At 40.8% G+C, this 9723-nt stretch overlaps 1 protein-coding gene across 1 annotated transcript in view; it reads right to left on the reverse strand.

The window, feature by feature from the left end:
- The window catches only part of DLG2 (discs large homolog 2), a 1585094-nt gene that overhangs the window by 15418 nt on the left and 1559953 nt on the right, over positions 1-9723 (reverse strand). Inside the window, exon 19 of the mRNA XM_006763751.2 lies at positions 467-577. Coding sequence (XP_006763814.1) covers positions 467-577 — 111 coding nt within the window. The remainder of the gene's footprint in view (positions 1-466; positions 578-9723) is intronic.

Raw genomic sequence — 9723 nt, forward strand, 5'->3', positions numbered from 1 at the left:
TTATGTTTTTATAATTTCTTTTCCTCGGCTCAAAATGCCGTTTATACTCTGTGGGGTTTCCCCCATCCCCTTGTAGTGAGGGGTTAGAAGGAACTGTGAAGTTCACTGGGTACAACTCCTCATCTGATGCTTGCATTGCCTCTACAATGTCACAGCCATTAGCTTCTGTCTGAATGCCTCCAGGAAAAGCAAAGGCAGGCTCCTGGAGCAGCCCACAGATGATCTGTAACCTAGGACAGGTCTGCTAAGCCCTTCTCAATACTGAGCTGTCTTCAGTCTCCTGGGAGATTGTATCCAGTGCGATAGGCGGGGCTCTCCATTAAGGACCACTCATCTGGAGTGGCTGCTCCCTCCTCCATGGTCAGCAGTGTGTGTTGAGGATAGGGAAAAAGGGAGAGCATGTGTCCTGGGACAGCCAAGCATTAAGCAGAGTTTATTTTCCTTATTCCTTCACTCTTTCACTCCTATTGTGGTGTCACCTGTTGTGGCCTGGAAGTCAGGAAGCAGAGAATGCAGGGAAACTTACTTTCCTGCCTTGAGACAGGCTCGTAAGAAAGAATGAAGTCTTCTTGCCCTCCTGGGAAGAGAAGAAAGGAAATGTACAGTGGACTAACAACCAGTCATATACTACAGCTACAAGCACTTCTCTGAAGCACAGGAAACAGGCACAGTTCAGGGTTTATTTTCCTTACTCTCTCTTCTCGAATGATTCCAAAACTCCCTTCATCCTCATAAAACTAATTAGCATTATGACAGTGTCAGGTTACCGGTGGCCATGCCTCTAGGTAACCAATGGAGGCTAGTTGTCCTCAGCTCATTAGGGCAGTGGCTTCTTAGGCTGCCTTTCTTCTGACACTGAGCAGTGGGGTGCCATGGCCCCTACACCCAGCATTACTACTTAAAACAAGATCTGCTTCAGTGGTCGGCAAACTGCGGCTTGTGAGCCACATGCGGCTCTTTGGCCCCTTGAGTGTGGCCACAAAGTTTCAATCGCACTGTACATCCGTGCCCGCACGTGGTATTTTGTGGAAGAGCCACACTCAAGGGGCCGCAGTTTGCCGACCACTGGTCTAGTTCAAAAACAGGCTTCATCCAATAGTTGGCTGCTTAGATTATCAGAATTTTGGGACCTTTTATTTTACCTTCTATTTTATTTCCCAAAGAAGCACACTATTCAAAAGCAAGTGTCTGCTTGCTTTATTTATGATGCAAAAACTTCCTCAGCATATATTACTGGACACTAAGGATTTTACTCTAATGTTTATTCATCAGGAAAATGCTGAGTCAATTAAGAAGGTAAAAAATTAAAGAGTCCCCTAAGTCCTTGGTGATAATTGCCATTAAATCTAGCCGTGAAACTCGGGGAAAGAACTAAGAAAGACAATGTAGCTAAAGTGTCAGCCCCTCACTGTCATTTGCCACCAGTCTTCTGATTCATGGTGGGCCTCACGTCAACAAATAACCATGGAAGGTAAACTGGTTTTTGGCAAATATTTTTTTCAGTCAACTATTTTATCCAGTTGATGACCTGGGCATGAGATTAGGCTGATTCAGCTGCAAACGCAGAAGGGTCTACTCTTTTATTTGCTTTAGACCAGGGGTAACTATCCTTTGATGGGAAATAGTTTAGGACTGTTGAAAAGGGCTTCCTGTCTACAGAGAAGGTAGTTTTCCCTGAAACCAAAAGGCAATGAATCTTACTGCTTTATCTCCCCATCACCCCTCAAACACTGTCTGTCTGTCAACACCACATGTTCCTCCTTCAAAAGCCATAGCACCAGACCAGGTGAGTTCATTTCATAAAAGGAGTTCATAGCACAGCCAGTTGCAGACTGACAACAGATTTGGGGAAATTAAGCAAGTATGTGGAGAAAACTATGAAATACAGATGTCTTCCCTAGAGACTGGGTAGGTGGGGTTGGGTAGGGGTGTCTTACATTTTTAACCATGAGAAATGGCCCCAGCCTAAGTCATACTTACTTCATCCTTATGCAGGGCCTATTCTCAGAATGGCACCGCTAGGCCAACCTATTTCCTAAAGGCATGGAGAGTGGGCCTGATGTTCTTTCTAAGTGGCATCTACTCATAGCTTCCCTAGAAGTCTTCAGGGCACATTCTCACATCTGGGCAGGGGTTTGGTATTGAAGAGTCAGATTTACATTATTTTAAAATTCAAGAAAAATGATTCATTTTAATAAATAAAACTGACATTTACAGAGGCGAGGCAAAATAAAGTAATTGGTTCCCACTTATCTAAAGCCTGAGAGGTAGAGGTCATAGGAATCAAACTACAGGTGTAAAATAGTTGGGGGAAAGTATAGTTTGGGAATAGAAACATGGCAGACTTAGAGTTAATGTTAGACTATTTTTACAGGGAAATTTAGGTGGAATGATTAAAATATAAAAGGAGAATACTAACTATGGTCTAACAAAAGTTTTAAACATCAGGTGATATTTATTTCCCGCCGCTAGACTGGGAACTCCATAAAGGCAAGGAGTGGGTTTCATTTACTACTGTGTCTCCAGCACTTAACATAATGATGTCAATAAATTTGCCTTCTGATTTCAGCGGTAGAAAACAGGATGAGTAACGAGGCCAAAGGTAGGTTCTACTTTGTGTTTCTATGGCTTTCACTTTAGGAAGTGTGGTTTTCTCTCAATGAATGTAACACGTTATGTTCCCATAGGAATCTCTTTCCTGTGGTCTTGCAAATCATTCTAAATAAGGTATTTGGTGTCAGTCCGTATAATTTGTGATTCAGAAAACTAGGTCAAAGCAACATAGCTTTGATTAATTTTGTTAGATCTGTAGTTCTTTGTTTATCGATTGCTTTTTGGTTTACTTTCTAACTTACACCAGGCACTGCTTCTTGTTCAGAACAATAAGACTAGCAGTGGCAACATCCCTATGTCAAGGCCCATCCCAATTTTAATGACTCTGTGACAGTCAGGTGTTATGTAAAGAAGTTTCTAGGGAAGCTATGGTGATTGGTATCACATAATAGCTGTGAATTCGGCACCTTAAACCAATTTTCACTTTCATGTTCAAGAATGAAAAGCCCTATGGGTAATGGAAAGAAGACTAAGAGGCAGAGGGAAAAAGGTCACAGCAATGAAGGAAAGATAATCCATGTGTGTATAGCACTTTCCAGGCCATAAAGGGCTTTCACAGCCATTTCTTTTGTGGTAGGTTCTCTGATGATAACCCATTTTACAGATGAAGTAGCTGAGGATAAGATATAATGGGGCCTGTTTTCTCAGGTAGTAAGTAGTGGAGTCAATATTTAAAATCACACCTTTTTTGACTCCTTGTTGAGTATATTACACTGTCTCAAAAAGGCAAGACATGTAGAATTCTCTGGGGGCTGGGATGTAGAAGCAGACCTTACCAATGAGCAAAGAATGGGTGGCAGGGATAGCCGCTGACCTGGGTCAGAGTCACTGAGGGGCCACCTGTGAGCACCACCTATAAACATCAACTCTTAAAAAAAAGTAGTTGTGTTATCTCCATAAAATTGTGATTGGTAGTAGTTTTTCTATTTGTTCCAGAGGTATTGGCACTTGGGAAGAACAGCCAACAAAAGGGTACCAACTGTTACTTGGTCTTGTTTTTGCAACTGCATGGCTGAGAGTAGGAGAGTAGCAGTGCTATGTGGGGGCATCTGCAGCTGCAGGAAACAGCCTTTGTAACAATCTCCATGAAACACCTGGTGTTTGAACTGGAAGCAAGTCACAATAAGAGGGACTTGGAGTAAGACCTTGATATGCACTGATGATAGAGAAAAGCAAGTTGATGTTCTTTCGGAATTTTTGGAAACTAGAAAAGAGAGAGGAGGGAAGAGAAGACCAGGGATAGTACATTTAATATTCTAAGTTTAGTGTTTAGTGCCTCCATTTGATGGTTGTTAAGAATAAATTAGGTTCTTAGAGTCATAGAATGTTAGTGTTAAAAAAGGGTTTGAAGTTCCTGTGGTTCATAGATGGCGAGTATGTAGCACATGATGTCACTCCCCCATCCCATGTCCCTGACCGGCATCACAATGGGTCATTGCCTGAATTACTGCAGAGCCTTAAGTTGGCCTCAATACTTCCAGGACAACTCTTCAGGCAGATATTACTAAATGGTCAGAGTTGTAATTTTGATTAAAATCTACTTGTCATCTCTGTTTGAAACCAAACTACTCATTTTACATAGGAGAGAACTGAGGTTCAAAGACACTGAACACATCGTGAATCTCCATGGGATGTTCAGAGGATTAAATCAGTTAATGTACTATACAGGGCTTTAACATCAGGCTTAGAACATGGTTAATGCTATATAAAGGCTGCTGCTGTATTAATTTTATAGGTAGATGGGATGGTTGAAATGTTCCAGATAAAACACGAAGAGGCCTGGATTACAAACTCTAGGGGAGGGTGGGAATGTACGGGATTCAGAATTAACACGCCTTGGTTGGACCTCCAGTGCCACCATGTCAGCGAGGTACATTGCCTCTTGGAGCTTCAGCTACCTCATCTGTAAAATGGAATAGTACTACAAGATGCATCTCATAGTTTTGTTGTAGAAATCAAATGAGAAAATAGATATAATGAGAAATTGCTTTATGAAGGCTAAAGAACTACCGGAAATATAAGGGCAATATTTGGGACATGACGCCAAGGACAAGAATATGGGCATCATTTTGACTGATTCCAATGGAAAAGTCTTGGGTCTCCTCATCCGCCCCTCAACTTCACTCAGATCATTTCCTTAAGCTTCTAGGTTTAAAAATTCTACTTAGCTGATGAGCACCAATGGGTTAGAAGGATAATCATCAGCTCCCCCTACCCATAATGACATAAGAGCGTTACTGAGCTTTGAGGAAGGCAGTCTTCAGCTGTAGGGATTGGAAAGTCTCCATTACACCTGCATGGCTTCCTTGCATCCTGATACAAGGGCAATTGAAAACGAAGTCACAAAACAACCACAAATACAGCCAGCACTGTACTACTTTGTTGACAGACAGAAATCTAAAATGAGCCCATAATTAAGATAGTTCTGAGGTGGCATTTGCATAATTAGACGAATGTGCCCTATAATTATCTGCATTTGGCTACTGCTCAGTATAATTGGATTTTGAAAAAAAAATTATTCAATAATGATTGAGATGGTGCAGCAAAGCTCTGAGCTATTTATTAGAATTTGAGGTTTGTTTAAATGTGTGTGTGTGTGTGTGTGTGTGTGTGTGTGTGTGTGTGTCTTCTCAGGAATGTATGAGGCTTTTAAAAAGTTGTTACAATCTGTAACTCCAGGATGCGGTGTGCATGGTGCAGCCTGGGTCTTTGCTTCTAACTGCTGATGTAAAGCTATTTTGTCCCCAGAGTGGACATGGAATGATTCTAAGGGTAAAAGATAACACCTGGACATCAGTGGAAAACGGTCTTTTTAGTGTTTGTTTACTCTGCTATTTATGAGACATAAGGTACTCATAATTACAGCAAAAGCCGGGAAGTCAATAGAAAGTGCAGCCTATTTTGATTTTAAAATGGCACTTTCTGGAGACCAGTCTGTCCCAAGCCTGTGTGCCTTTTTTCATGCCACTGCCCTACCTGGAAGGTTTCTTCCTAAACGTATCTGGCTGGTAAACACTTCTTTCCAAAGCTCAGTTTAAAGCCACTTCCTCTTTGAAATCACTGTCTTGGGCTAGACTTCTACCCTAGAAACTGACACACTTTGTGCATTTGTTATTTATTGCTCTCTCTCTCCCACTATACATGTGCTGAGCTCCAGAGTTGGTTGAGATTCATACTGGGTCTCATGGTGCCTATGAAGAGAGAATGACCTACAGTAGCTGCTGAATAAATAAATTACTATTCCTCTGTAACCCCTCATGTTTCCATCCTGGAGAAAGGAAAATCAGTTACTCCTCTAAGCTCTGACAAAGGCTCTTCTTACTTTTGTTCATTTGTAAAGAAAGCAATCGGAGAGGCTGACCTTCTGTAACCTCAGGTGAGACCCAAATCAATCTAGATTATTAGACTCCGTATTTGCTCTAGTAATACCATAGAGTCCAGTTCCAACTCTTCTCTCTTCTCAGAGATAATTCAAGCTGTTTCCAAATGTTGCCTTTATTCATTCAGTTAACATTTATCTGAGAGTGAAAGGAATTATGTGATGTCATCTTGGAACGTTACTATCAAAACTTGTCAAGCAGCTAAAAGCCTTGGCCCAATTTTTAAAAGTCAGTGATTCTAGGTAGAACATTCCCAGGTCTGGAAGAGAAAAGAGGAGTCTCTACAATACTCTAAAAAGATTTCTAGAGGAAAAGGCAGTTCTTATATATACTTTCCATAAAAAGGATTAAAAAAACAAGGTGTGATCTCCTTCCTATACCTATATCTATAGGATGGAAGCACAACACTTAAAAACTGGAAACTGAACAGCAAAGAAAGTAGGGCCATGAAACCTGACAAATGGTGTATTTCCTTATCCTAAATTGAGGGTACCTCAGGGGTCAGGAAGAAAAATCTTTGGTCACTTCTTCCTGGCCTGGGTTCTTTGTTTTAAATCAAATGAAGAGAGTGGGGAGGCAAATGTTTCTCCAAGTTGGGATAATTGTAAAATTGTAAGAATAGGAAGATTGTAACAAGGTTAGGGGCCAAATTGAGGATAAGAACTCAGTGATTCCTTCATTCATAAGACTTGTCACTCTGTTGAGGAAGAAAATTAGGTGGTTCTAAAATTTGTCGGATCAACAGTATCGCATCATAATATTTTTTTATTTTATCTCATGGTGTGTTTTGTCTCCCCCTCTGGCCTTGACCCCTTCTGTCACCTTTTCTCTTTTGTGCTTTTTTCTATCTGGTTCTCCAAAGCCTTTCTCAAAATCCAAACTAAATGTGTCATATTCCAAGAACACTGTGTGGCAGTCTACCTCAAAAAAGGCATGGTTTTGTAAAGTACCACACTCTAGTGAAAAAAAAAATAGAACCAACTCAACAAAATCTATTCTAGTTTTCAATTAATACACTATTCAAGGAACAAAATCCCAACCAATTTCTGTCTTGGTAGCTGTGGGTCATATGTACTGTGCCAGCAGTTTTCTAATATCCTCACCAACTGCTATTTGAGTAACCCATTTCAGCAAGGAGTACCAAGAAATATTGTAGAAATTGTAAAAATCCCAGTTAAGATTATGTACCTATGCTAGTCACCAAAAACCAGTAAGCAGGTGGTAAGAAACCACATGAACGGATCAAAAGGATGTGCTTGGTGTTTGGTGAACTTTTTTATACACTAAGCAAATGGCTTGAGGTAACCAAACAAAGATCAGAAATACTTTTAAGTAGTTACCTACCTTTTCAGTTAAGCTTTCTGATCCAAGATTTGTTCACTTAAAGAAAAAATGTGAGCCCCTTCAACATTAAAGGATGAAACTTTTTCATCACTTCCCAACCATCAAACATATAATGTTAGAGTATCTTAGTATCTACCTTAAAATTGCAATCAAGGAGAGAAGAGATATAAAAGGTTCATGCTCGATTTAAAAGGAACACCATAATTTAGAAAGATTTCACTTGTAAAGGGGGTCAGGAACAGAAGGGAGAAGGACAATAAAACCATGACTTTCAACCCTCATACAGGGAGTTTAAATTATTTGGGGGTTGGAGGCAGGGGCAGAATGTCAAAACCCACCAGGTTGAACTTTCCCCCCACCTTCTCTGGGAGAATTGCTTCATAGGCCATTCCACTGGGGTTGGAACTGCTTGCATTAATCACACGAGTCCACCGGGGGCCCTAGTGTCTTTTGTATCTTTCCACATCAAAGGATGATTTCATTTCAAGCCATTTGCTTTGGATGAAGATGAAAACAACAACAGCAAAAATCTGAAATGACCACCACAGGCAATGGGGGGCAATTGCAAAGGGAAAAAAGCCACAAACCAAAGCAATAACTTACGGTAGCTACTTTCGCTATCGCTGGCATTAGAAGAAGCATGTTCTGCAAGAACAGCACAGCAAATTAAAAAGATACCAAGCATTGGCGAGCAGCCAGAACTTAAAGGCACACACTCATGCACGGCAACTAGAAATGGGAGCAAAAGGCAAGTAAAAGGCCGCAGAGGAGACCGCATTCAGGAAATGCAGATAAGATAAAAAAGATGAAAACTTTATCTCCATTTTTCAGAAAACTACTACTTGATTGCTGTTGGTTTTTTTTTTTAAGGAAAGTATCTTTAGTTAAAAAAAATGTATAACGTCAAGCTAAGCACTTTCCTTTTGATAAATACTTTGACCCGTTCCTAGGTCTGATTTTCCAGAGTTGTGTTATTGGGTATTTCAGCTGGATGTTTCTTGACTATAAATTCAGGGGTTTCTAAACCGGCAGTTTTCTTGTAGGCTTTTTGGTTCTCTATTTTAGCCTTTAGGTATTTTGTAGGAATATTGCATTTCAAATTGCCAATTGATCCCTGGAGTCCTTTGAATTTTATTTCTATTTAAATACTTCCTAAACTAATTCTCAGGATGAGAAAGGATTGCTGGAGATCTTCCCTGCTTCAGAGAGTGAATAGAAGATCTTGGAGGAAGAAATGAGTCATGGAAAAATGATTCATGAATTAGTTCTATAATTCATTGTTTGTATTTTAAGATTCTTCTTTGGATAGTTACTAGTTTCTGGAAGGATGAAACAGGCAGGAGATAAGTGAGCTGATACCAAGCAGGTCCTGGAATGAAGGATGTTTTGAATTCATGTTGAATGACTTGCTTATACAGTGATATTACTTTAAAAAAAGCAAACACACACAGTTTACCTCACATAACAGGGATGTATAAGCCAGAATTAGAGCTTTTATTTCCAAAATCATATCCTTTCATCTGTACTGTGTATTAAATTATAGAAGATAATTCATCAACTTATTGACTGCTTTGTATATGAGTTAAATTAAATGAAGCATATGTGACTATTAGATTTCTGAACCTTATTAATAACTTTAGCTTTTTAAACAGTGATAACTATTGTGCATTTTTAGAAAAAGGAAAAGGATACATAACATCATTCTCTAATGGTAAAGATGTGCTTAAAAGTATTTGATATAGATTCTTGTCAATTGAATGGATTAGTTTTATTTAGCTTTACTGAGGTATAACTGACAAATAAAGTTATAATACCTTTAAAGTATACAATGCAATGATCTACACTAATAAAAGAGAAAAATGATAATTGGCGTACAACGCTACCTTTTCATTGGCTAATCAGGGCTATGCAAATTAACTGCCAACTAAGATTGCCAGTTAACTGCCATCTAAGACTGACAGTTAACTGCCAACAAGCTGGCTGTTAATTTGCATATGTAGGCACAATGCAGGGAGGCGAAAGGGAAAGCAGGAAGAAGCCCCCTGCCACTGACAGTGATCGGAAACCCAGGGGGGAGCTAAGAGCTGGGGGGCAGGGCAAAGGCGGAATCAGGTGCCTTTTCCGCCCTGGCCAGTGATAGCAGGAAGTAGGGGTGGAGCCAGCAATGGGAGCTGGGCACGGTTGAAGCTGGCAGTCTCAGGAGCTAGGGGTCCCTTGCCTGGGCCTAAAGCAAAGCCCACAATCGTGAGGCCGCTGCAGCTGTGGGTCCCCGCTGCCCAGGCCGGACACGTCCTGCAGGGGCAGGGGCAGGGGCGGAGCCCGCGCGATCGCGGCGCCCCCCGCTGCCACTGCACGTTCCCGCTGCCCGGGCCGGACGCCTAGGCCA

This window comes from Myotis davidii, unplaced genomic scaffold (genome assembly GCF_000327345.1).
Source record: "Myotis davidii unplaced genomic scaffold, ASM32734v1 scaffold499, whole genome shotgun sequence".
NCBI lineage: Eukaryota > Metazoa > Chordata > Mammalia > Chiroptera > Vespertilionidae > Myotis > Myotis davidii.